This window comes from Myotis myotis, unplaced genomic scaffold (genome assembly GCF_014108235.1).
Source record: "Myotis myotis isolate mMyoMyo1 unplaced genomic scaffold, mMyoMyo1.p scaffold_m19_p_1, whole genome shotgun sequence".
Lineage (NCBI taxonomy): Eukaryota > Metazoa > Chordata > Mammalia > Chiroptera > Vespertilionidae > Myotis > Myotis myotis.
Genome location: NW_023416313.1, coordinates 22,061,833 through 22,088,664, shown reverse-complemented (window position 1 = coordinate 22,088,664; position 26,832 = coordinate 22,061,833). Strand labels below are relative to the sequence as shown.

The 26,832-nt window shown below is 37.9% G+C and overlaps 1 protein-coding gene across 15 annotated transcripts in view; it reads left to right on the top strand.

The window, feature by feature from the left end:
- ARAP2 (ArfGAP with RhoGAP domain, ankyrin repeat and PH domain 2) overlaps nucleotides 1-26,832 on the top strand; it is a 205,291-nt gene that overhangs the window by 49,538 nt on the left and 128,921 nt on the right. For all 15 annotated transcript variants that reach the window (XR_004971294.1, XR_004971293.1, XR_004971298.1 and 12 more), the window contains 4 exons: nucleotides 4,959-5,079; nucleotides 10,864-11,042; nucleotides 23,445-23,560; nucleotides 26,141-26,340. Coding sequence is in view for 11 of the 15 variants with exons in the window: in XM_036330985.1 (XP_036186878.1) it covers nucleotides 4,959-5,079; nucleotides 10,864-11,042; nucleotides 23,445-23,560; nucleotides 26,141-26,340 (616 nt within the window). In the remaining 4 variants the exon portion in view is untranslated. The remainder of the gene's footprint in view (nucleotides 1-4,958; nucleotides 5,080-10,863; nucleotides 11,043-23,444; nucleotides 23,561-26,140; nucleotides 26,341-26,832) is intronic.

Below are 26,832 nucleotides of genomic sequence, written 5' to 3'. Positions count from 1 at the left end.
TTTCTGTGATATTTTCCGCCTTTACTATTCAGATGATTTGGTTTATCTTGGCGAAAAACAAAACACTGGGATGGGTGTTTCTAAAAGACAGTTTCTTTCCCTCTTTTTTTTTTTATTGTTTTTAATATATATATTAAAAACATATATGTTTGATTTTTTTCTTTATTAAGGTATTACATATGTGTCCTTTTCCACCCATTGCCTCCTCTAATCCCCCCCCCCCCACTCTTGCCTGAACAAAAACAGATCCAGAGACAGAGAAACATCAATCAGACTGTCAAACCTCAGAGGGAAGGAAGGGGAGGGTGGGGGTAAGAGAGAGAGATCAACCAAAGGACTTGTATGCATGCATATAAGCCTAACCAATGGACACAGACACCAGGGGGGTGAGGGTAAAATATATTTTTATTGATTTCAGAGAGGAAGGGAGGGGGAGAGAGAGAAAACATCAATGTTGAAAGAATTATTGATCGACTTCCTCCTGCCTGCCCCCTACCGGGGATGGAGCCCACAACCTGGGCATGTGCCCTGACCAGGAATTGAACCATGACCTTGTTGATAGGTCAATGCTCAGCCACTGAGCAACACCAGCCAGGCAGGAGACACAGTTTTTGTTGTGACCTTTCAGGCAGAAGAGATGAACTGGGAAGATGGTATTTCAGGACCAGGGAGCAGAAGGCATAGATGCAGTCTTAGCTACCGTGTCAGTAGGTGTGCAGTTTTAGTGGTCATGTGCACTGGGTAGGTGCATCTTTCAATGTTTACATGTGCACTTGGGGAGCATGTATTGGGCTTTTAGGAGGCAGTGCACAGAGTTGCCTGTTTCCCTGGTTTCCTTCCACTTTTCTCAGCACTGCTCAATCATGTCTCCGCAAGGACTTTTCATTGTGTTACTGAAAGTGGCAACATCCCCATGGCCTTGATATCTTATCACCTGCCAAGAAATGGAGCTCACCCCCATTCTCACTCAGCTGTGGGCAGAATTGCCCTGTGGTTGTTTCATTGTCTGAAAGTGGTAGATAAATGACAAACTTGACATAGATATCTGTGTGTTACAGGCTCCAGGGATGCTTTAAAATTTCTTCTTCTAAAGAAAATTTCACACTCTGAAAAACATAGTCATTTTGAGCCTGTTGTCACTGAGTTGTTATTTCTAAATTGTCTTTGGTCTTTAGCGTGTGTTGTTTGAAGAGAAACATAAATGCAACTCCACAGTGTTAAAAATTATGAGATTTATCTTGTAATCATCCCATGACAGATTATAAATGAGCCATTAGAGGAACTACAACTTCCTGAGGTTAAAGTGACACTGTATTTATCATGTTAAGTACATTTTGATCATTTCTGGATAATTGTTTTTCTATTACTCTTCTATAAATACCTGTTAGATATAATTTCATTATTACAGGCATGTAGGTCAGTTGTTACTTTTTTAACGACTTGTTTTTTTAATCTCTTTAAAGAGATCTAGAGGAAGGAAAAAAGAATCTCCTTTTTAAAATTCCTGTTTCTTTTTCTATAATGCTACTTGATTTTTTTCTACTGAAAAATGAGTCAGTGGTAATATTTTATTCAGTATCTCACTGGAAATATACCTTTATAAGCTCTCCTACCTAATTCTTAGGCAAACTGAAATTCCAGAATGGATCACCTAAAGGGTAAAGTATAAATGTTTTGGACCTTCTAGATTTTTGACTGTTTAGTCTCAACCACTTACAGCCAAGAGGGGCCCTCACACTGTCCCCAGGGGTGCTGTGCCCTTTCCCCTCACAATAGGGAGACATCCCCCGACCTCGTCGTTCCTAGAGCACTTAGTGATCTAGTATTGCCTAGTATTGCCATTGTAACCCACAGTTACTGGATTTCCTTTGTTAAAGCCAGTCATTTCATTCATTTCTTGGCAGTGACCTTTTCAGTAGTGTCTGGACACACTGGGGGAACCTGGAGCATATTTTTCCTGTTTTCATCTCCATGTTTTTGCTCTTTCCTCTCAATTTTCCTGTCCATTGCCATCCCTGAAAACCCTGTACAAACCTAGACCCACCTTTTTACCCTCCTTTGTGAATCTGTTCTTTTTCCAACTGCGATAAATGAACAAGATGCAAGAAAGGTTAGAGGGAAGACAAGCTGGGAGGGAGGAGGCAGATCAGGAGGGTGTGCAGTAACTCGAGCGCTCATTTACCAGGTGTGGGCTGTATAGGCCAGTGGAGGGGTTCAGAGAAGGACTTTAGAAACATATTAAACATGAGCTGTCAGAGTTTGGTATAACTGTGATTGATTGGACGTAGAATTTATTCATTCAGAAAATATTTATACAAAACTGATATTGTGAAAGGTGGTGAGGAAAAGAGACGTGTGACCCACAGTCTGTTTGGGGAGACTGTATTAACCAAATGATCACACCGTAAATATAAAAATCATCATTAAAACTATATTTAGTAGTTGTTATAAAGGAAAGGTACAGGTTGCTATTAGCTTAAATTAGGGTTACCTGCCTGGGTGAGGACGAAGGACTGAGAGAGGAGGCTGGTCAGAAAGGCTTTCTGCAGGAGCATGTAATATGCTGAAATGCAAAAAGTCATAGGGGCATCTTTAGTGAAGTTGGTTATGAAAAACATTCCTCAAGAAATAAGTCAGACAGAAAAAGTTAAGAACCATATAATTTCACTGATGTGGCATATAAAACTAAAAGCAACAGATGAACAAATCAGACAAAAACTCACAGAGACAGCAGCATGGTGGTTATCAGAGAGAGTGGGCGTGTGGGCGGGGTAGTAAGGAGTGTAAAGGGTGTCAAATATATGGAGATGGAAGAAGGTTCGACTTTGGCTGGTGGGCACACAATGCAATATACAAATGATGTATCATAGAACTGTGTACTTGAAACCTATATAATTTCATTAACCCAATAAATTTAATTTTTAAAATATTTAAAAACAATTCCTTGAAGAGTAAACAGAGTATGCAAAAGGTATGTTTAAGGGACAGCAGGAAGGTCACTGTGACTGGAAAGAGTTGAAAGAGACATGGAGAAGTAGGGAACAAGTTGACACTGTAGCTGAAGGGAGAGTCCCAAGTTATGGGGGTTGAAAGGTCAGCACAGGTCAAAGACTCTTCTGTTGAAGACTGATTGACTAGAAGAGTAATATTTTAATGGACAGATATAGAGGCACGGTATATCTGAGGAGATAATTGAGTTTTAAAGTTTGAGGTGCTGATGGTACAGTTACATGCATTGTTGATGACTCGAAATATGGGAGTGAAGTTGACTGAAATGGATAAGGAAGGAAGGAGCAGATTTTGGAATTCTCTGCATGAAATTGGTAGTTGAAATAGCAAGAACAGAAGATAGTAAAAGGAAAATAACAAGGAGAAGATACTTCGTAATTACGCATTTCTTGATACCCTCTTCTTTTTTTGAGAAGTTGCCCACTCATCTTTCTAAATCACAGTTCAAATATCTTATTCAGTTTTTTTAAAAAATATATATTTTATTGATTTTTTACAGAGAGGAAGGGAGAGGGATAGAGAGTTAGAGAGTTAGAAACATCGATCAGCTGTCTCCTGCAAACCCCCTACTGGGGATGTGCCCGCAACCAAGTTACATGCCCTTGACCAGAATCGAACTTGGGACCCTTCAGTCCACAGGCCGATGCTCTATCCACTGAGCCAAACTGGTTAGGACTCACATTCATTTTTTTAAAAAATGTTTTTATTGATTTTTAGAGAGAGAGGAAGGGAGAGGGATAAAGAGATAGAAACATTGATGACAGAGGAACTTCATCGATTGGCTGCCTCCTGCATGGCCCCTACTGGAGATTGTGCCTGCAACCTGGGCATATGCTCTGACCTAGAATCACTCTCTTGGTTCATGGGTTGGTGCTCAGCCACTGAGCCACACCGGCTGGGCTCACATTCAGTTTTGGTAGGATTTTGATGGACCCATAAAGGGATGGGAGATTGGAACAGAGGCTCTGGAAGAGAAGAAACTCTCAAAGAACTAAGGAAATACCACGGTAGTACAATATATCCTCTCAGCTAGCAGAGGATAAACCCCCCAGCGGACTGCCGTGTTGCTGGCAGTGACTGTCCCTTACCTGAATGCCCCTTACTGTCTGCTAGTAGCGCAGTTTACGCCTCGGGGAATATGAACTTGTTTTTGGTTCACTGTGCGGAATGGTTGAGTACATTATTAGCCTAGAATTTTCTTTCCAGCACAGGGCCCATTAAACATTGTACCCTCAGTAAACAGCTGAGTTTGTGTGGCGGTCATTATGCCAAATGGTTTAGGAAGGCCTAGGTAAAAGAAGACAGAGTTACCAAGAGTCTTAAGAATGACTCTCTTAAGCAAAATTATGATCTGTATATATCGATTGCAAACAGCCACATCCATATTTTTTCCTTCTTTTGTCATTGGGGGAATAAAAGTGAAGTGATGCAGTTATGAGATTAAGATCATCATCATCATCAGAGCATTGAGTAATATGAATAACTGATATAATCCAACAGTCTTGTTTCTTAGATATATTGTTGTTCATAATATGTAAGAGCAGTCATTTTGAAATGGTTCAGTTACAGTACCTGTTATGGCCAGCAGATGCCTGCAAACACCATAAAATCATTTTGAGCAGATTGTTTTAAAGACCAAACTGCTGTTTTTTGGAGATATGTATATATATAGCTGATCTAGTATGATTGCTTATATTTCATTCTTTGCCTTTTAATTCCAGATGTAGAGACTAAAGACATTTTACTTAAAAGGAACATTTAATATTTTCTTTTCTGGGAGTATTAAGTGTATATTAGGATATCTACTATTTGTATGTCATTTAAAAAATTGAGATGAAACCGTGAAAGAGAAGCACTTGTAAATGTTGTGCCATTCTTTTCTTCCCCCCAATAAGATCAAAAGAATTTTAATGTCTTCTTTTGTGTATCTTTTTCTCTAACCAATATAGGAGAAGTATTCAAAAGGAATAATTCCCCTTTCTGCTATATCTACAGTACGAGTTCAAGGAGACAACAAATTTGAGGTTGTTACAACACAAAGAACTTTTGTTTTCAGAGTAGAAAAAGAAGGTAAGATTACTTCTTTGTTCCTATGAAAACACTCGCAGATATTCAAGAAATCTTTAAATATGTTACTTTTAAATAATTTACATTTTATGTTAATTTTTTAAATGCCATAAGCAAGCTGACAAGTATTTATTCACTATTCGCACATGCAGCTAATACTTAGTGGGGATCTACTAAGGGTCAACAAGGTCTCTTCTAAATTCTGGGTATACAGCAATGAAAAAAAGTAGACAAACATCTCTGCTCTTATGGGTAATAATGCAAAATAATTATTTAATATGCAAAAATCCGTTTTTCTAACCATTCCAAGGTTGGTTTTACAGCAGGCTTAAACTGAATGCACAGGCACAGTAGTCATTCTAACATAGACTTTGCAGCATCTTTTCTTTTTCTTGAATATTTTCACCTGCATCAGCTGCTACAGGTCACTTGATGGTGAAAATTGGTGTAAAGGTGGTTTGGGGATATAATATAAACTTTTAAACCTTCTCTGATTTTTTGGGTGGGAGTAAGGGAGCTAGAGCCAGGGGAGTTAAAATTTTCTGTTGTGTATTTTGATTGACTGCCAATAGCATCATTACTATAAACACCACTACTTTTAAATAATATAGGTAAGGTTCTATTCATTAATTAAATAGGATTTTAACTTATTTTAAAGCCCACTTTTAGGATAGATTACATACAACTCAACTAGATTTTTAAAAGTACTTTTACTTGTTGGTACTTAATTATTTGAATAATGGGTGATATGGAAAACTTACTCATTTTCACAATAGTTTCATGATATATATATGTAGGTATTACAATTATTATTCCATTTTACACATATGAGCATTTACTTTTTATAAACTACAACAATATTAACTGTTATGGAGCAATATTTATTTATTTTTAAACTGCTACATTCCTAGAACATACGCTTGGGCATGGCGCATAGAAAACATTCCATAAATATTATTTATTTCCTGAAAGCTTCCTATATTGCTTGGGATAATCAGTAAACGAGTAAGTCCCAGCTGCTGTTTATACTGGAGCTGCTTTTGTCAAATGGTGACTCACCACTTGAGAGAGTAACTTAGTGGTTTCTAATGATATTAAAAAAAAATACCAAACAAACATAAAAAAAAAAAAAGAAATACCAAAGTACATCGCTTCTGGTACGTCTAAGTAATTTATTGTGAAACATACCGATGCATATATTGCACCCATGTCATGTAAAAGTGTTTCTTACTTGCTATTAGACAAATGTTGAGCGCTTTAGCCTAGAGCAGGGGTTAACCCAACATGCCCAGGTGCCTAAGTGTGGCTCAAGGCTTGTTTTCCTGCACACAATCTTGTTAGATCCCAACCTCCATCATTCCCTGACATCTCATCTTGCAGCTGTTTGTGCCTCAGTGGCAGTGTTGAGCTGTTGCAGCCCAGCCTGTATGGTTAGGAGAGCCTGAGATATTTACTGTCGGCCCCTTTACAGAAAGAAAGCTTGCCGACCCCTGTCCTGTCCTGGAGCACTTTTTATAGACCTGCTGCTTATGTGAGAAGCTACTTTTTGTGGTTCATTGCCTAAAATTCAGAAAGTTATCCACAGTTGTGATACTCGATATGGAAGCTGTCTCTGAAATCATAGTTTTCTCTTAGGCTATTTCTTCAAACACATGGCGTTGCTACTCTTGACTGGCTCTCATGGTGCTCTTTCCTTCTGCTTCGGTTTCCACGGCCCCGAAGGTGACTGCCTGTGTCTTTGAGGTGCTTGTCACCTTCCCCTTGGCCTGTCAGAGTGAATTCCACATATGCCACGCGGCCTGCATTTTAAGAGAGACATACCAAGTAAAGTTTCCAAACTGTTCAGCCACGTTTACTTGCTGCAGTTAAAAGTTAAACAGACACATTTTCTTAAAGTGGAATTTGTCAACCCACACATTTAAAAGTTACGTGTTTATAGTTGACCCTTGAATCCATCTGTGATACATAGTGCATCTTTGTGATACGAACTTAGTATAAGAATTTCATTAACTTTGATATAAATTATTTGTTAAATAAGTTTTAGGTCTTTAATTTTTGAAAGCGTGAAAATACTGCTTTAGTGAAAATTCTATTCACATAGAATTACTGAAGGTAATTTTTAAGTTATTTTCATTGGAAGTCATTTTTACAGAGTAACAAGTCACATTTTTAAAGATAAGTGGATGTAGCCTGTCACAGTGGCTCAGTGGTTGAGCATCAGCCTATGAAGCAGGAGGTCATGGTTCAATTCCTGATCAGGGCATATGCCTGGGTTGCGGGCCCCAGTAGGAGGGTGTGCAGGAGGCAGCTGATCAGAGATTTTCTCTCATCATTGATGTTTCTCTCTCTCCCTCTTCATTCCTCTCTGAAATCAATAAAAATATATTTAAAAAATAAAATTAAAATAAAGATAAGTGGATGTAGACATATGTGTGTGTGTGTGTGTGTGTGTGTGTGTGTGTGTGTGTACGTACATATACATAAATGCTATATATGTGTCCATATCTTTAGTATGGAACTTTCAACAGGATACTAAATGTGTTTTATTAAGTGCTTTTTTCCTTCCATGTATACAAATGATTACTTTTTATTTTGTGGGAACTGAGAAATCAATCCATTGAAATATGGTTTATGAAATATTTGACGTAATGAATTTTAAGCCAAATTAAACTTTGCTTCAATCTATTCATCATACAAGACCAACATTTGGAACAGAAAGAGGAATTGGTTTCCTATTCTAACAGAGCTGAATTCTTTATTTTGGGCAGGAAGGTTCTGAGTGACCTACATACAGCAGCTCCCCGTCTCCCCTGAAACCAGTGTCACTCCTTCCAAACTGTGGCACAGCCCCCTGCTGAGACAGGGTTACAATTTGGCATCTTTTCCCCACACATTTTCAAAGGCTCAATTCTCCCCGGTTGCCTAGTGCCATACTGTCATTCTCTTAGTTGAAATAATAACATCTTAAAAATGCTCTTTCCCATATAGAAAAGGTAGTCTGATTGTTTTTGTCCTCAAACAGAGCCATGGGCACTGGTCATAGAAGCTAATGATCTCTTCATTTAGTCTGTATCCCCTTGGCCCTGTGGGCACATGCAGATGTGTTACTGCACACATTCAAACAGCAGGTGATGTTTGAGTGCACAGTTCTCAGCGTTAAAGGGGGGCTTAAGAATTCTGCAGGGTCCTTCCCCTTCCCAGGCCACTTGCAGCACCGGCTCTCAGATGCAGGTCCCGTGTTCCTATCCATCTTCGTCTGTTCTGGACTCCTGGGAGACAGGAAGTGTCATTCTCCCAGCCATGTTTCCAGAGTCTAGAAATCTAGACTCTGCCACACAGCCCTCCAGTGGCCACTGCAATACCGCAAGGCCCCCCCCCCCCCCACACACACACACACTGTTCTTTTCTTTTTAAAGAACACTTGGACTAAAAAACATAAATTCCCCTTAGTTGTTTTGGGCAAGCAGACCTACCTGTTTTGAAATCGCCAGTGTTTCAGAAGCAAGGCATGGAACATTTACTCCCTGGAGGGAGAGCCGGGCGATTAACAGTTCTCCGTTGCATCCTTTGATAGGCTTCTCATGATATAGCTGGCCACACACTGTGAGTCATTGTCCTATCTTTTTCTCTCTCATATATCACATCCAGGCCATCAGCAGATCTTATCAGTTTGAGTTTGGAAATATGTCTGTATGCAGACCAGTTCTCAACACCTCCCCCACTTCCACTCTAGTACAAGCCACCACGTGTGTCTGGATCATTGTATTAACTGCCCTGGATCGAGGACAGTCATATGTTCACTACAGCTGTCGGAGCAAACACTCAACAAGAAAGTCAGGTCATGGCAGTCCACTCCCGGTGGTCTGTGTCTTTCCATCTCACTGAGAGTAAAGCCATTAGGATGCCCAAAAGCCCACGTAGGTGGCCCTGGTCCCTCTGTCCTTATCTCCTGTGCTCTCCTTAACTTGCCAAACCTGCTGTTGCCTTGGGGTCTTAACACTTGCTGCTTTTTTTAAAAATTCCAGAATGCTCCTCCTGCAGCCATCCTCCTGATGTGGTCTGTTGTTCCCACTTCCTTTAGGCTTTTGCTCCACCATCACCTTCCTAGGCTTTTTCTATTAGTCTATACAAAATAGCACTTCCCTGTATCCCTCATCTCATTCTTTATTTTATCCTGTTGCACTCCTCACTGTGTAACAGACTTGTCTATATTTTATCGCCTTCCTTTTTGCACAGAGTGTGAACTCCAGCAGAGTAAGGCCATGATCTGTCTTGTTCTGTCTTCCATTCCTGGTGTGCAGAATAGGTCTTGGACTGTGGTGGGCACTCAATAAATATTTGTATGAATGGTAGATTATTGACTTCAAGAACAAGCCCTGTGTGCAATACTTCCTTCCCTAAAATTGATCATGGGTTACTTTGAGGGATTTTTTAAAAAATGTTGTATTATCATATCAGATTATATCAAAAGTAAGCGTCAATTAAACTTGATTAGATTCCATTTTTAATCTGTCACACAGCCCTTGCATAGTAATAACCTAGAGCCGTGGTCGGCAAACGGCGGCTCGTGAGCCACATGCAGCTCTTTGGCCCCTTGAGTGTGGCTCTTCCTAAGCGTTAGGAGTACCCTAATTAAGTTAATAACAATGTACCTACCTATATAGTTTAAGTTTAAAAAATTTGGCTCTCAAAAGAAATTTCAATCGTTGTACTGTTGATACTTGGCTCTGTTGACTAGTTTGCCGACCACTGACCTCGTGTAATACATTCTTTGTTGTTAATATTTATGCCTACTACTCAGCCCGGTCGTCTGGAGAATATCGAGTCTCTACCTGTTGAGTTTTTGAATAATTTCCTTTTGTGAGTAGTGTACCATAGCTGACATTCCTGAACACCTCAAGAACTAATTTGAGGTTTGAGGGGATTCCTGTTAACTTTTACTGACATTCTAGCACAATTACAAGTGGCAATTTGTTTCCTCTCCTCTCCTCTCTCATCCCCCTTTTTGTCTTTCTCCCATCTGAAATATTCTACTTTGAGCAGGGCCATATCTAGGTCAGAGCATGTTCTCAGAAGGAATGGTGCATAGACACTCAATAAATATTTGTTATTGGAAAGACCTGTAGCAGCGGATGCAGGTGAAATTATTCAAGAAGAAGAAAAGATGCTCTAAAATCTATTAAAAGAAAAAATCAATCTCACAAATAATCTAAAAGAGTGCTTCTTAAGCATGAACATGGATACAGGTCACCTGGGGACCTTGTTAGAAGGAAGATTATTACTTTTTTAATAAATATATTTTTATTGATTTCAGAGAGGAAGGGAGAGGGGAGAGAGATAGAAACATCAATGATGAGAGAGAATCATTGATCGGCTGCCTCCTGAAAGCTCCCACACTGGGGATCGAGCCCACAACCTGGGCATGTGCCCTGACTGGGAATTGAACCGTGACCTTCTGTTTCATAGGTCGATGAGCCACGCCGGCCTGGCTAAAAGGAAGATTCTTATTCATCATGTCTGGGGGTGGGTCTGGGATTGTGCATTTCTGACAAGCTCCAAGGCGGAGCCAGTGTCCTGGGTGTAGGACAACTGAGAAGTGTTTGTTATTTGCTTTTCCTTACAGAATTGAGTATTGGCCCTTCCTGCAGCAGCATGCACAGTGTACTTGTGGGAAAGAATCTTTGCATTATCTGTTGTAGAGAGAGTAGATTCCCGGTCCCTGTTCCTATGTGTGTATAATGTATGTAAGTATGGATACATGCATTTTGTTCCCATCTTTATTTCCAGAGGAGAGAAATGACTGGGTCGGCATACTACTAAATGCACTGAAATCGCAGTCCCCCTCCTCACAGTCTCAAGCAGTTGCTGCACCTGAGAAATGTGGATATCTTGAATTGAGAGGGTATAAAGCCAAAATTTTTACTGTGTTAAGTGGAAACAGCGTGTGGCTCTGCAAAAACGAACAGGTAAGCTATGTTACAGCAATTGCAAATTGCAGTCCCTGATTACATTAGCAGCCGTGCTCTGTTGGGCTTATTAGTGTTTTTACTTACAGCCTTGCTTATGCCTTGAGTATTCCACTAAATATAACAAAAGAGAGTTGTTTTGTTGAATTTTCTCAGTTCATTTAGCAGCACAAAATGTCATCTATATTAGATTTGAGACTAGACATCACCTTTCTAAGGGACTGAGGAATAGAATCATTGAAAATAATTTTTTAAAAGTATTCCTTAGCTGAAGTAACATTATAAAACTACATGAGAAAGTAATTAAGAACAAATTACACATTACAGCTGTTGATGAAATAGGCACCTGTTGTGTTTCTTTTGTTTTTGTGACAAAATTATAGAGTAAGCACGTATTTTCTTGACTTTACAGCATTTGGCTTTTGTTTTGAGCAGATAAGTTGCTAGCAGAGTAAATAATTTACTAGAGACAAATGATTGATATACACGCATTCACACATATACACATAAATACACACATATCATATATATATGTATATATAATGGGCTTAACTTATTAAATTTGGTTAATATGGAAGGACTCAATAGAAACTTTCAGTGTTATGAGAGACTGATGTTAAAATAAAGTTTTAATAAATTTCATGAACTTCATTTGATTTTGTAGACTTCCCTTTCTCTAACATATCTTGTTTTTAATATGTATAAGAAAATTCCTTATCCCTTTTTGGGAATTCTTACTTAATCTTTCAGCTTAGAATATATTAAATGCTTAGTAATTATTTGTGGAATTAAACGGTATGTTTTGGATAGCTGATCTAAAATGAACTCATTGTATGATACAGTATAATGGATTATGATATTGTGAACTATGAATGCTGACTGTTTTCATAACAAAAAGAGTGAAATCAACTCAAAACAAATAGTTTCAAAACACATGAACTCTAGATCTTTATCCAAGGCATTCTCTGGAACTTCAGTGCAAACTTACTCATTACATTTTTTGGGATAAGATTTCTTAGCCAATTAACTATGGACAGCATCGGTTGAACACTGTTGGCATATTAATAACTTGGATAGTTAGCCTATTTCTCAAGAATAGTGATGTGCAGCTTAATAATTTGTATGAACTCAATATGAACATTTTCCGTTTGTGAAGTAAGATGATTAAAACTTTTCTTATTGGAATGGTGGTTAAAAATGCATAATTTGCATATATCAGTATGGAAGTTTCTTTGTTAAATGAGTACCACAAAATAATTGAGGTATTCATCTGTTAGTTGCACAGACCTGATGGGCTTCAAATTATTAGTTTAATTGCTTACATTCGTTAGAATGCCTGAGTTTGTTATTCTCTAGAAGTAAAGTACAATGCTTTTAAGGTTTTACTGATATTTTCTGATTAACAAGAAATATCTGAAATTTTTGCTTTAACATTAGCATTTGAGTATAAAAAAGGGATAATAATGACTACCATTTGTTGAGTACCAGCTACTGTGCTAATTAATTTATGAATATTCCCTTTAATCTTACCCACAAATATGGGAGGAAGATATTATTATTCATGTTTTATAGCTGAGGAAAATGAGGATTAAGTAACTTGGTTAGGATTTCAATTCATTATGCAGAGTTTAATTTAAAACCAGAACTTTGTAACTCTAAGTCTAGCTTCTTAGCTGCTATAGCAAACTATCTTTTTAAACTGTATGTTGAAAAGAAAATTTGTGGCCTGTGACCTTTTAGAAATAGACGGAGATTCTTTCCTTGAATAATTTAGTTGCCTGGAAGGTTCACAGTGTGCATTCAGTAAGCATTATACCATGCCAGGCACTCGAAAAATGATGCGCTGACTGGAGGACACAAGTCTTCCAGGAGGAAAAGTCAGAGAAGACCAGTGTCCATGATAGATGGTGAGCTCAGTGCTCTGTCAGGCTTGTGTAGAAGTTACAGGGAGGTGCAGAAATGGGCATCTAATGAAGTCCGAGAATTAGAACACTTGCATGTACACAAATAATGAGTATATTCTCCGTAAAATTAAATCAGTAATACTGGACCCCTCCTCATCTTTTGAGAAATAAACCTCTTTTTTAAAAAAATATGTTATTGATTTTTAGAGAGAGAAGAAGGGGAGAGAGAAAGACAGAGAGAGAGAGAGAGAGAGAAACATCAATGAGAGAGAAACATTGATTGGCTGCCTCCTGCAGAGATTGAGTCCACAACCTGGACATGTGCCCTGACCCGGAATCGAACTGGTGAGTTCTTGGTGCATGGGGCGATGCTCAACCAACTGAGCTACACTGGCAGGACAATAAACCTATTTTTGATGGGTGTATATTTCAAGTCCTTTCTAATGCATTAACATATGTGAATGTTACACACACACATAGACACACCTTGCAAAGTGCATATTACTGTTCGTATGTGTGCTCTTCTAAAAAAATTATATCAGATTCATCATGTTGCATAGAGCCAGGTCTTAAGGGACTTTGTCTAAAGAACTAGTTGGCTAAAGACTGGCTGGATAAATTAAGGATGGCCCTCTATGTTTAGGCCCTGACATACTCTTCCAATTGTATTTATTTTTACACCGTAGGGCATGCCATTCCCCCAGGGGAGAGTTGCCCATTGGTTTGCTCACATGGTTTAGCAAATTGTGTGAAGAATTTGGATGACATGCTAAATAAGGCATCTTTCTTCTGAATGAGCAGGGCTTTAAGCTAGTGTTTTAGGAAAAGTACTAAAAGATAATAAAATCGTTTGATATAACTTCTAAAAGTTTTATATATGCACTATACAAAGGAATCTTGTGGTTTTTTTTAAAAGATGATGGAAAAAACTCATCATAAAAATGTAAGGGGTGTTGATTCTGTATTTTCATTTGTGTCGGCTCTCATTTAGATCCATGTATCCAAGCTTAATTATTTTCATTTAAAAAAAATTTAAGACAGTGAATTTATTGCCCACATATCTTACAGTTTGACTAGAATAAAAAAATAAAGAACATTGACTTACACCACCCTAACATGAACAGTTTTCACTTTCCTTTTCTCTATTTGTACAGTCTTACTAATGTACTTTGGAGATGACTAGAGAGAGTACATGGAGGATAGAGGTGGGAGGGGAGCTGTTGCAGCATCTGTGGATGGGCTATTACAAAAGAAGCTTGGGAGCGCAGTTAGAACAAAGAAGACTGGACTGGGCGGTGCCAGTTCTGGGTTTGCATTCATCATCTGCTGTTAATTGGCTCAGGTAATTCAGTTAATCTCCTTAGATTTAAATGGCATCATGTGAAGAAGAGAGATATGTTACTGTCTCCAAGGCCATTATTAAAATTCAACTATCTGGACTCATTAGGGCCATTGACTTAGGGTTTCTGGAGATGGTGTGTTGGAATCTGTGTTTGTAGAAAGTATCCTAGGTGAGTCAGTGACTGATGATCCAAGACCACACCCAGGAAAACACTGCTCTAAGCTCTCTCTTCTACAGAACTAGAAGCATCCAGGTTAAGTGAACAAGATATTGCTGGAGTGGGAAAATGATATTGTGAACTATATCATTTGAATATAATGATATAATGAGTATAATGTAAAAACAGCCTTCCAGAACTTTGAGTGGTTCTTTAGTTCATCACTCATTAACTTGGGGTTGCTAAACCTCTTTTTGTGATTGTTGCATTTGTAAGCATATCATATTCTTGATTGAACATTTTGAAATGTGCAACATTTAAGTGGAAATTTACCAAAGTCATTCTTAGTGGTAATAATATTTTTTTAAAAGTTTGAAGAACTGTTGCTAATAAATTATATATGGTTCTAAACTATAGCTACTGGGTTTTTTTTTGTTTTTGTTTTCTTTTTAAATGCCAATAATGTTATATAAATTTTCATTTTTTCAGGTTAAAATCCTATTATTAGTTTCTTCACATAGACTTTTATTAACAGGAGAATGCTCTATAGGAAAAATTAAAACTCCATTTGCAAAGTCAGCATAAAAGAAGGTGTTTGAAAAACAATTTAAAACTGTTATATCCCATATGTTCCTGTAATTCTGTGTATGTCTGGAAATTTACTCTAATTTTGTTGATTATTGCTAATCTTTTCTAAAGTTGTTTCTCTACTTCCAATAGGTGTCCCTAAGATTCCATGTGAAGCACCCCTACAAATATATTTTTAGTAATTCTTTTACTTTTTCTGGATCTGTCCCTTATACTGAATCAAGAACTTAGATTTTCTAAGTTTAAATGGAAATTTCTCCCCCCTCCCATTGACTTCAGACCTAGAGGAAGGAATAGGGAGAGAGAGAAACATCTTTGTGAGGGCAAAACATTGGACAGTTGCCTCCTGTATGCGCCTCAACTGGGGATCAAACATGCAACCTGGGTATGTGCCCTGACTGGGAATCAAGAGACCCTTCAGTGCACTGGAAGTTGCTCCAAACGAGCCAAGCCACAGGGAAAAATTTCTACTCTTTTAAGAGAAGTGCACTATAATAGCAAGGGGATGCCCGGCTTCACATTCTCTTCGATGTTTCACTGACAAGTCTAAACTCTGTGGAATCAGCATGGATTTTTCTTTTTCTCAGATGGACAGTTCCAACATTTACTTTTTTCATCTTTTTCTTTCACTTTCAATAATTAGCAGATTGTAGGAACTGAAACTTGAAGTTGATCTTGGCTAAGTAGGAGAAATGCCTTAGGGAATGTTAGTTGTTTGTTTTTTCTAGATACACTGTAAAAAGTAGAAAAGAACCAATAGGAGATATCAAAACATTTGTTAGAGAGTAAGATAGCAAAGTAGAAACTGACACTAAGATTATTTTTTAAAATTCATTTTTCATTAAAATTGATACACTATATTAGTTTCAGGTGTACAGCATAGAAATTCCTCATTTATATACCTTACTATGTGATCACTATAAGTCTAGTAACCATCTGCCACCTTTAGTTATTACAGTATTATTTTCTATATTCCCTATGCTGTACATTACATCCTTGTGATTTATTTTTTAACTGGAAGTTTTGTGTTTCTTAATCCCCATCCCCTTTTCTACCCGTTTCCTCCTCTCTGTCAAGCATCAGTTTGTTCTTTGTATCTATTAATTTGTTTCTCTTCTGTTTCTGTTTTTTGTTTTGTTTTATTTTCTTTTAGATTCCACATATAAGTGAAATCATATTTGTCTTTTTCTGTTCAAATTATACTCTCTAGGTCAATTCATGTTGTCACGAATGGCAAGATTTCATTTTTTATGACTGAGTAATATTCCACTGTACACATGCACCAGTTCTTTATCCATTCATCTATCGATGGATACCTAGGTTGCTTCCATATCTTGACTTTTGTAAACAATGCTACAGTGAGCATAGGGATGCACATATCTTTTTGAATTATTGTTTTCATTTTCTTCAGATACAGACCCAGCAGTAGAATTGCTGGGTCTCACAGTAGTTCTATTTTTAATTTATTTTGGAATCTCTATAATGTTTTCCGTAGTATAAAATGATTTACCTATTTACTCATTTGCAAAACACTATGGTGCTATCATCACAGAACTTAAATATCAACCCGTTAAATATTTAGCACCATCTCACAGCACTACCCTCCAAAGTGTTTAATTTTTGCAAATTTCGTTCTGTTTCTTGTCTTGGCTTATGTTTTATGTGCCTGTAATGTAGTATAATTATGATAGTTTTTCTCCATTGTTTCTTCAACTTTGTATAAAATGAGTTTTGTAATTGAGTTTGTGTAGGTTATACTACAGTTCACTCTACTTCTGTATTTGTTCATCTATTCTACAAATTTTTATTGGGCACATTCTCATTTGGGGGGACTGCTCTAGGCACTAGGGGTCCAGTGGGAACCCAAAATATCCCTCCTGTTTATTACATTGTGATAAGTCAATAAGATTTCTGGAGCCTTTTGTATATAATCTTTTCCTGTTTGATTACTTTTTGGCAAGAATATTTATGACCTTTTTCTAAATAATTGTTTATATTTAAAATGCTCTTAGCCATGTGAATAGGTATCAGTTTCATTTTAACCTTAAAAGCGTTATGTTATTTTCGTATTCCCCAATTAATGGAATAAGTATTTACTTTATTCACTGCTGTGTCCTCAGGAGTTCCACGCAGGTAGCCAACAGTTAGCAAACATGTCGTAGAATGAACCTGTTGAATTAATGGTCATTTACAGCTGTTTTCTTGATGAGAGAGTTTATCTTTTAAAATATTTTTCTTTTAAAATTTTTCTCTATGAATTGTCTTTGTATTTTCTTTACTTATTTATTGGGATTTTGTCTCTTCTTAGAATGTCTTTAACCTGTTCATATATCAGTCCTCATATTTTCTACAACTACTTTTCTGAGCTATTGTTCACTTTCATTTTTCAGTTATTTGTTGTATAGAAATTTTATGTAATTAAATTATTTTTGTATTAGTTTAAAGCCTATAGATTTTCTGTATTCTGGAAAAATAATTGTTTTTTGTAAATGTATTTATCTTGAAATAATATGGATATTGAACGGAATTTCTGCCCATGAATGTAAGACAAATTGGGCTTTGGTTTCCATTTGCTATGTTGTCCTGAAAGCCAATCTGCCATCTTTTTCTAATGAATATTTTTGAATATCATGTTAATATTAGCGGAATCATAACAGCCAGATGTCTTGCTTGGTGGGTTTGCGTATCCATTTAGTGATAATTGTGGCATTGAGGTTTTAACTACATAAATTTACTTGATTAAACATTCTCAAATCAGGGTATAAAAAGAGGCTCACTCCCCCCGCCCCCTAGCATAATGTTCCCTGGTGTCTGGCGTGGGCCTGGAACTCTGATAGAATTTAAATAGACCTCATAGGGCTACGGGTTGTGTGGTGCAGAAAGAAGCAGCAGGAAGTAGGTGATGGCCTCTGATTCTCTGGGTTCTGTATCTGGCCAAACTGTGCATCTGGTGTTTCCCAGGAAGCCTGGTGCCAATGTCATACAATGCCACATCTGTTTTCGACAAATGTCTAAGCATTCAGTTCTTAAATGCCTGGCATGGAGACCTGGCATCCAGTATTTCCCAAAATAGGCTTTGAGATTTCAGCATATTTGGGGTTAATAGACTCTTCTTTTTTTTTTTCTGTTTAGAAATCAAACTTTTATTTTGCAGTTTTCACTGTATAGTTTTAAAATGTAGTTTCAACCAGATTTCGTTGTTTCAAATTTGTACAAATAACCCAGTATCTCGGTAAATACTTAACCATCAATTCTAATCTGGATGTTTAATATGGAGTCATTGGTATGACTACTTTCAGTCATTCTAAATAAAATGGAAATGTTTTTATTGAAGACAAATTCTGGCTTTGGAACCCTCAAATGCAAGGATTGTCTGGATGTACTCGGTTTTATATTCATCAGTTTTTATAATAATGCATATAAGGTAGATATTGCTGTATTTTCATACATGAGAACGTTGAGGTCTAGATAAACTAAATGACTCGCCAGCAGCTAGTCATACAGCTAGTGAGTGGCTCAGCCAAGGTTGTCCCCGAGGCCTGACCCCCAGTGCCTCCTGGTCATCACCACTTTTGCAGTCGTCCAGGCCTGCACTGCCAACCACAGCCGTCGTTACAGCTGTCCCGGTGGGGGACTCGTGCTTTTTGAGAGTCCGCATTCTCTGACAGCAAATTAAATGTAAAATATTCTTTATTCCACAATCTGTGTTTAGCTTTATGTTTTCTAAAATAATATTCTAGGCATTTCATTTTTATGGTACTATGGTTTTTTTGGTGTTTTTTTTGTTTCAGTCCAGTTTATGGCATTTTAAGTGTTGGAAGTTTGGCTTATTCCTGACTTGTGTCTATTTTTCAAAATGAGAATAGTGCTGACAATCAGATTGCAGTTAGTGGGTAATTTATTTTAAATTTTCTTGAACGTCTAACATTCACATTCCATCCCATTTGAAAAATGTATATATGCTTGTTGTTTCTATGCATGTATTCTCTGGTAATTAGCTTTTTAATAGGTAATATCTCCAATTGGCTTTAAATTTAAGCAGGTAGAAAATAACACTTGCTCAGTAGAACTGGGTAGCACCTACTGCGTACCAGGTGCTTATTCTGCTAAGCATTTTTAATTGTATGAATTTAATGCTCCCCACAGCGATACAATAGCTACTACTGTTATCTCCATTTTACAAATGAGTGAACTTCATGAAGCAAGAGAGGTATCGCGTATCAAGCTGGTCTGGGTTTTGTCATTTGTCCAGTCAAGTGTCACTGCCTCTGGGAAGCCTCCTATGGACACAGCTCTCTCCTCTCTGGGCTGAATTCGGTGCTTCCCCTGCAGCAGTGGTTCTCAACCTTCCTAATGCCGCGACCCTTTAATACAGTTCCTCATGCTGACGTGACCCCCAACCATAAAATTATTTTCGTTGCTACTTCATAACTGTAATTTTGCTACTGTTATGAATCGTAATGTAAATATCTGGTATGCAGGATGTATTTTCATTGTTACAAATTGAACATAATTAAAGCATAGTGATTAATCACAAAAACAATATGTAATTATATATGTGTTTTCCGATGGTCTTAGGTGACCCCTGTGAAAGGGTCGTTCGGCTCCCAAAGGGGTCGCGACCCACAGGTTGAGAACCGCTGCCCTGCAGGCTTCTATGCACTTTTCTTTCAGTGCCTTATTGCATTCCCCCTCATTCTCGCCTTAGGCCGAATCTTCTCCAAGGCGGGCACCCTGTCTTAGGCTTTGGGGCTGACCCAGGACTTACCACACTTCCGGGCACTTGCTAAGTCCTTCATACATGCTGTTTTGCCAGGACAAATTTTCCCATTTTACAAAAGGGTATATTTGCTCTGCCTTCTTCACAGAATCTTCAAGAAAGCAAATGAGAGTTCACAGCTGTCTGTCAGCTTTAGAGCACTACACACACATAGCTACGAAACGGATGATGGAGTGCTCTGCCTGTGCTCAATGAAGACTGATGCTTTCAAGCCTCTAGATACTAACACAGGGATTGGCACCCAGGACAAATAGGTGCTTGATAAAACCCAATGTGTCACTGAGTTCTGACCAGCCTCTTTTTACCCATTCGTCCTAATGATTTCTAATGATTTTTGTATGATTTGATCTTGTGCTTTTTTTGCTTTACAGAAAGAAAAGTGTTTATATCCTGATATGTAAACATTGCAGACTCATACTGTCTTGATTCCACCACTGGTTCTGCTCTCTTTCAGTGTTTCTCAGTATTGGCAATGTGAAAATCACAGGCTTGTAGTTTTGCTTTGCTTTTTTAAAATTATTATTTTTTAAATATATTTTTTAATTGATTTCAGAGAGGAAGGGAGAGGGAGAGAGATAGAAACACCAATGATAAGGGAGAATCATTCATCTGCTGCCGCCCCACACTGGGGATTGAGCCTGCAACCCAGGCATTTGCCCTGACCAGGAATCGAACCATGACCTCCTGGTTCATTGGCTAATGCTTAACCACTGAGCCACACCAGTCTGGAATTTTCTTTGTTTTTTTAATGGAAGATTGTTAGGCTCTGCTTTCCGACTCATGTAATCAGAATCTCAGGTGGGAGGGAGACTTCTACACGGTTAACTATGATGAGCATCAAGGAATGAGATCTGTTCTAAATATGTTCTAAATACTGTCTGCAAAGATGGCTTAATGTCACCACAGATATTTTTAATGAGAAACGCAGTTGTTTCTTATTTAACAGCTCTCGAGAGCGCTGACATTTATCTTGTTCCTCTGCGGTACATTTCACAGTCCATTTGTGCTGGCGAGTTCAGTGGGTCCTCTAATTACTCCAAACCACGTGGCCGTAGCAAGCGGCTGATAAATGGGTTGTAAATTTTTTTTCAGGCTAAAAAAATCACCTTTGCCCTCCTCAGAAGTTTGGGGCCTTGAGCCGATCCTTACGTATTTTGTGTTTAGCAGAACCTTCAGCCCTGTGAGTAGACATTTCATGACTTGCTTGTAGGAAGGAAGGGCATCTATTCAGGCTGGAGCCTTGAGGAGGCCCATCCGTTTCCATAAAGGTTGTCAGTCTTCCCATCTGCTGGTCTGATGGCTGAGTGTGCACTCTGCCCTTAGTAACCCACGGCGCCTGCAGGCCAGACCCCCCCCTCCCTCAGAAAACACAGCACACAGCGATCTGATAGCCAGCTCTTGGCAAATGCTTCATTACTCGCAGCTGTTGGAAGGACATGCAGTTTAACGATTGTATTCTAGAGTTATCCCTGTATCAAGCTGAGCCATCATAAACCCGTTACAGAAATATCTTCTCTTCTTACTGCCCCTACTTTATTTCCTCATTTTTAAAAGAGAGCTGAGTTTCCAATCTCATGCGATGGGGTTTCTCAAACAGTTGCATTATCCCAGCCGGTCCCTTGCTGTGGATAATTGAGAATTTGCTTTTCATTTAATTAGTAAGTATAGCACTCAACCAATACGTTGAAACATAGATATGGAGCAAGTTGCAAAAGTTCGATCCCCTTTCTCTGTCTATATAGGTCACGTTAAACACTAATTTTTGTTAAGTAGGCTTATTATAAAAAGTAGAAGTATACCACATTCTTCTAATTGTTTTTACAACGCTTGGCATATCTCTACATCTTTTATATTATCAACTCAATTTTTAGCTTGTTTCTCCTAGCAAAAGGAGCCATTTGTTCTTTCATCAGAAAAAAAAAGTTTTAATTGATGATTTATTTTATGAGTCATTTTCTTATCCTGACTAAAAACTTTTTAAGTTAAAAAACATAAGCCAAAGAACTTACATGCATATAGCCATAACCCATGGACAGACAATAGTGGGGTGAAGACCAGGGGAGGGGGCATGAGAAGGATGGAGGGGGTCAATGGGGAAGAAATGGGAAAATCTGTAATACATTCAACAATAAAGACATCTTTTTAAAAAATTAAAAAATGAGACTTTCTGCAATTTGTGATGGAAAATCTGGATACCTTTGCAAGCGGAGGGAAGATCTGTTATTTTATTTCACTTATTTTATGTCAGGAATGCATTCGTATCAAATTCCTGAAGGACAACTCAGTCGCAGGGATTTATTTGTCTTAACAAATCTCTTGGTGGAGGTGGTGGAGAGCGGAGGCTACCAGGGAACAGGGTTCTTTCTGTTTGTTAACTCACTCTGACTCCTTAGCTCCAGGAATCTGTCCTCGGGCTCAGGCTAAAGTGGCTTCTGTGCATCTGGATGTTATTTCCCAGGAAGATGGAAAGGCAAGCTTTCCCTCCACCTTCCTGCCCCAAGCCAGGAATTATGTATATTTTATTGACTAGAACTGTGAGATATGGCCCCTCCCACCTGCAAGGAAAATGGGAAAAGAGTGCTTTTCCTTTTGACCCATGCAGCAGGAGGGACAAAGGGAAGAAGGCCCACGCATTATTACTCTCACAGTCTCTGCCGGAAGTGCCCTTATCGGAAGTGAGCCGGTATTTTTTTGCAGCTTGCCTTTATCATGGCTCCTTTTCCCAGCCATAATTTAATTTAGGAATTCAATTCACAGCTATTCTGCATCTGTTCACATAGATACTTTATTTTCTTGAGGTACAGATTAATTATATTTTTAACCTGTTGAGCTTATTTATTTGATAAATTCCCAAGCCCTTCTGACTAGACAATATATTGCAACCTTTAATGTTTTTAAAATGCAAACTTGTGTAGCTTTTTGAACAATTTCTAATCCTGGTGAGACATACCAAACATAGTGGCCATAGGTGTTGAACAGAAGGCAGTTTTCAAACCAGAATAGCAATGGAAGAGCTTCTTCAGAATCTGACTGAAGAAAGAGGAATGTAATAAAATGTTGGAAATTAGATAAAATTGTAAAATAAGTAACGTATATGTTTGAGAGTAAATGAGAAACAATATGACAGGGCAGAGATGACATACAGTAGCACAAAGGAAGAGCAAAGAGATGGCTTGGGTTTCAGCCTCTTTCTACCACAGACAACTGCACTTTCCATGTAACTATCTTTCTGTGCCTTGACCTCCCCTTCTTTTTATATAAATAGCAATTATAGCAACCTCACAGTGTCATTTGGCTCCCCCACCTAGAAAACAGCTGGGTACTTGATAATAAAGCCAGGTGTGTGTAGCTCAAAAATCTATGTCCTACTCACCTGATGTTTCATGTGAAAGAAACCCATACTTGACTAATAGCCAATTGTCAAGCTTAGAAGGGACCTTGTTATCATGTACTGGAAGTGACTACCTAAAATAAAACTATTCAATGCATTTTTTAATGAATTGTTTAATTCCATTCATATGTGTGTAGTCAAATTTAGTAAGATGTGTTGTATTTTCATTTGAGAATGTAATTGTACTTTTGAAATTCATGTTTTTGTTTTAATCATTTTTTATATTTTTCTTCAAACTAGGATTTTAAGGGTGGACTTGGTATTACCATAATCCCGATGAATGTAGCCAATGTAAAGCAAGTGGACCGGACTATGAAACAGTCTTTTGAGATAATCACACCCTATAAGAGTTTTAGGTAAGCTGTACTTAAATATTTTGTGCCTGTACTAATGCGAGACAGCTTTGGGGATCCACTTTTACATTGCTAGTGGCAATTTTATTTCTTGCAGGACATTTAGTAAAACAATGTTTTTACTTTGCATTCTGTTTAATTTCTTAGCCAGTCTCTGTAAGCACCTGTGAAAGTGATTTGAATAATCATAAGACCTGCAGATACTAATTACATGAAATTTGAGTTGTTTCTTTTCTTAAAATATCTTTGTCTTAGTGGACTTAGTATGTTACATTTTTGTTATCAACGAATATATGAAAACGTACTTCACATTTTGAAGGAATAAAGTAAAAGGGGAATATTACGTTGTCTTTAGGCTGTGTTGTTGTTTACCTTCTTTTAGCCTAATCAAGTATAGTCCCTCCTTTAAGATCAGCCCCTAATTATAAATGTTCTGTAATGATTTCCTAAAAGGAGCTCCAGTTTAAAATGATGCTGCATTTATTGGGTCTCCTAGCATTTACTGATCAAATATTTTAGTGCTTTGTTATATATCTTGTATTATGGTATTCTAGTAATTATTCATTATCACAGTGAAACACAAAACTCAATATATGTTCTTCATATGTGTCAGAATACTCCATAATGACTCCCTAGCTTTAGTACACAGAAGAGACCTAAGTCAGTATCTGCTGAGTGCAACCACATTAATTAGTCTGTCACAAATAATCAACATACCACAGGGTAGTATAAATGTCATAGGCAATTGTCAGAGTTCTTTAAGGACTAACAATTACTTATCAATTTCAAAAATACAACCAAGTCTAGTACTCAATTTATCTGTCAAAATATGTCTGCTGGCTCAAATTTTAGCAACAATCAAAAGACGTAAGGAATAATAAGCTTTATTTTCACATATGCAGATTCATGCTTCAGCTGAAAATGTAGGCATTGACTGAGCTGTTTTTACTCACAACACTCTGGCACCAAATCTGTGGGGTTTTCCTCTTACCAATCAGTTCTCCAACTCTCTGGACTGCAATCGGGTGTTCTACAATTCAGTTCTATTCCGCCATACCAGCGTGAGCATCAGGCCCCACAGGCTTATGGCTCAGTCCCACAAGACTGTCCTCCAGATACCAGTTGCAAAGTATTGGGTCCCTGGGTACCCACACTTCTGTGCACATTGACTATAAAACGGGGTTCCCCTGACTCCCTTTCCCCCAGGTTTGATAAACTGCTAGCATTGTTCACAGAACTCAGGGAAACTGTTTAATTACTATTACCAGTTTATTATAAGGAATACAACCCTGGAAAGGCCAGATGGGTGAGCTGCATAGGGCAGGCACAAGGGATTAGTGGTGTAGAGCTTCTGTGCCCTCTCTGGATGTACCACCCTCCTCAGAACCTTGTTGTTTAGGGGTTTTTATGGAGGTTTCATTCCAAAGGTATGAGTGATCAAATCTTTGGCCATTGGTGATTAACTCAATTGCAAGTCCTTCCTCCTTCCCAGAGGTCAGGGGGTGGGGCTGGTTGAAAGTTCCAGAGCCAATCAAATATTGGTATTTCTGGTGTCCAGCTCGTCTAGACTCCCAGCCACAAGTTATCATATTAGCATATAAAAGACACTTTTATCATTCCAATGGTTTTAGAGCTATATACCAGTAAAGACCAAATATCTGTTTTCCATAGAACCATACTGGCTTTGACCAATCTCTATATAGAAAGAGAAACCACTAAGAAATGTATAACTATTATAGTGATGATGGTATCATAAAGAACGTCAACACAAATCCACACTCAGTTTTCTTCCTGATTGTGTAACTTATGCTAGTCGTCTATATTTTCATTGTATTTCAAAACATTTTTTTCTTCAGAACAGAATTGTAATGTGAAGCATTGTTCTGTGGGTGATTGAGTATGGCACATTTCTGGGCACACGATAGGTACTCAGTAAATATTTCTTAAAGGAGTTTAAGAAACTGATCTTTAATGTTTTTATTCTTTCACTGAGGCACCCAACAAACACTAAGATTTAGAATAAATCAAAACATGGCTAAAAATGAGTTGGAATTCTGTTGAATAGTGATCACTAAAAACTTTTGATTTCTCAGTTTCTTAAAGCCATCTGTACATTCTTTGAACGACAAAATAATCTTTAGTACTAAAAAATTTAAACTTTCTGGTGGGTATTTTTGTAGTTTAGTTTCAGACTACCCTGGCATTCTTTCCTGGGGAAGTAACCCTATAGATCTGAAACTCTGACAGTCTTACATTGATTATTATACAACCACCACTTAGGAAACAGGGCCTCTCATTTAATCTCTTGACCTAAAAGGGCAATTTGTATATCCTGGTCAGAAAAACATACATGTTAATTTTGCTTCAAGATACATAAACGAAGTCATAAGCAATGTGAAAAATTAAAGAAAATAAATAGATTCCTAAATTAGATGATTGACAGAAGAGACTATCCAACTGCCTGGAAGGCATATTTTTCAGCTGCTGTGTAATGTGTGAGTGAAATGAATATGCAAACCGAACATACCGCTTAATTGGCCTTTACCAGGGAGATCAATAATGCAGAAACGTTAATTGTTTCAGCTTTGTAGCCGAGTCTGAAAAGGAGAAACAAGAGTGGATTGAAGCTGTGCAGCAATCGATAGCAGAAACTCTCTCTGATTATGAAGTAGCTGAGAAGATTTGGTTCAATGAGTCCAACAGGAGCTGTGCAGATTGCAAAGCCCCGGATCCGGACTGGGCATCCATCAATCTCTGCGTCGTCATCTGCAAGAAGTGTGCAGGTAATTAGTGATAAGTTATGCTCATCACTGTCTGGTGGCAGGTTGGCACTGAAGGCTCTTTATTGTCATATATAATGTGTCTCGGCTAATGGTTGTGGAAAATAAAAACAGAGAAAGCTTATTACATTTAAATCAATTTTCGAAATGCAATTCTAGGTTTCTCTTATGCATGGCTTAGGTATCAAAATTGATTTTTAAGCATGTAATCATTTTTTTGTGCCCACTGGTCCATGTATGGATTGTAAAAAGAGAGCGTCGGCATTTTTAGATTTCAGGTGAATGTGTTCCAGAACACACGCTGAACACACTTGCTCTTTGTATGATTTGTCCTTTTTCCTTCGATCATCTTTTATCAATCCTGTTTTTCACATCAACGTTGTTCAGAGCTCTAAACTGGGTATACCAGGTCTGGTACCTCTTCTAGGGAGAATTTTTATACAGAAGCATTTTCCAAGTGTAGTGAGAGTTATGAAAGTAACCAGTGCCATGACT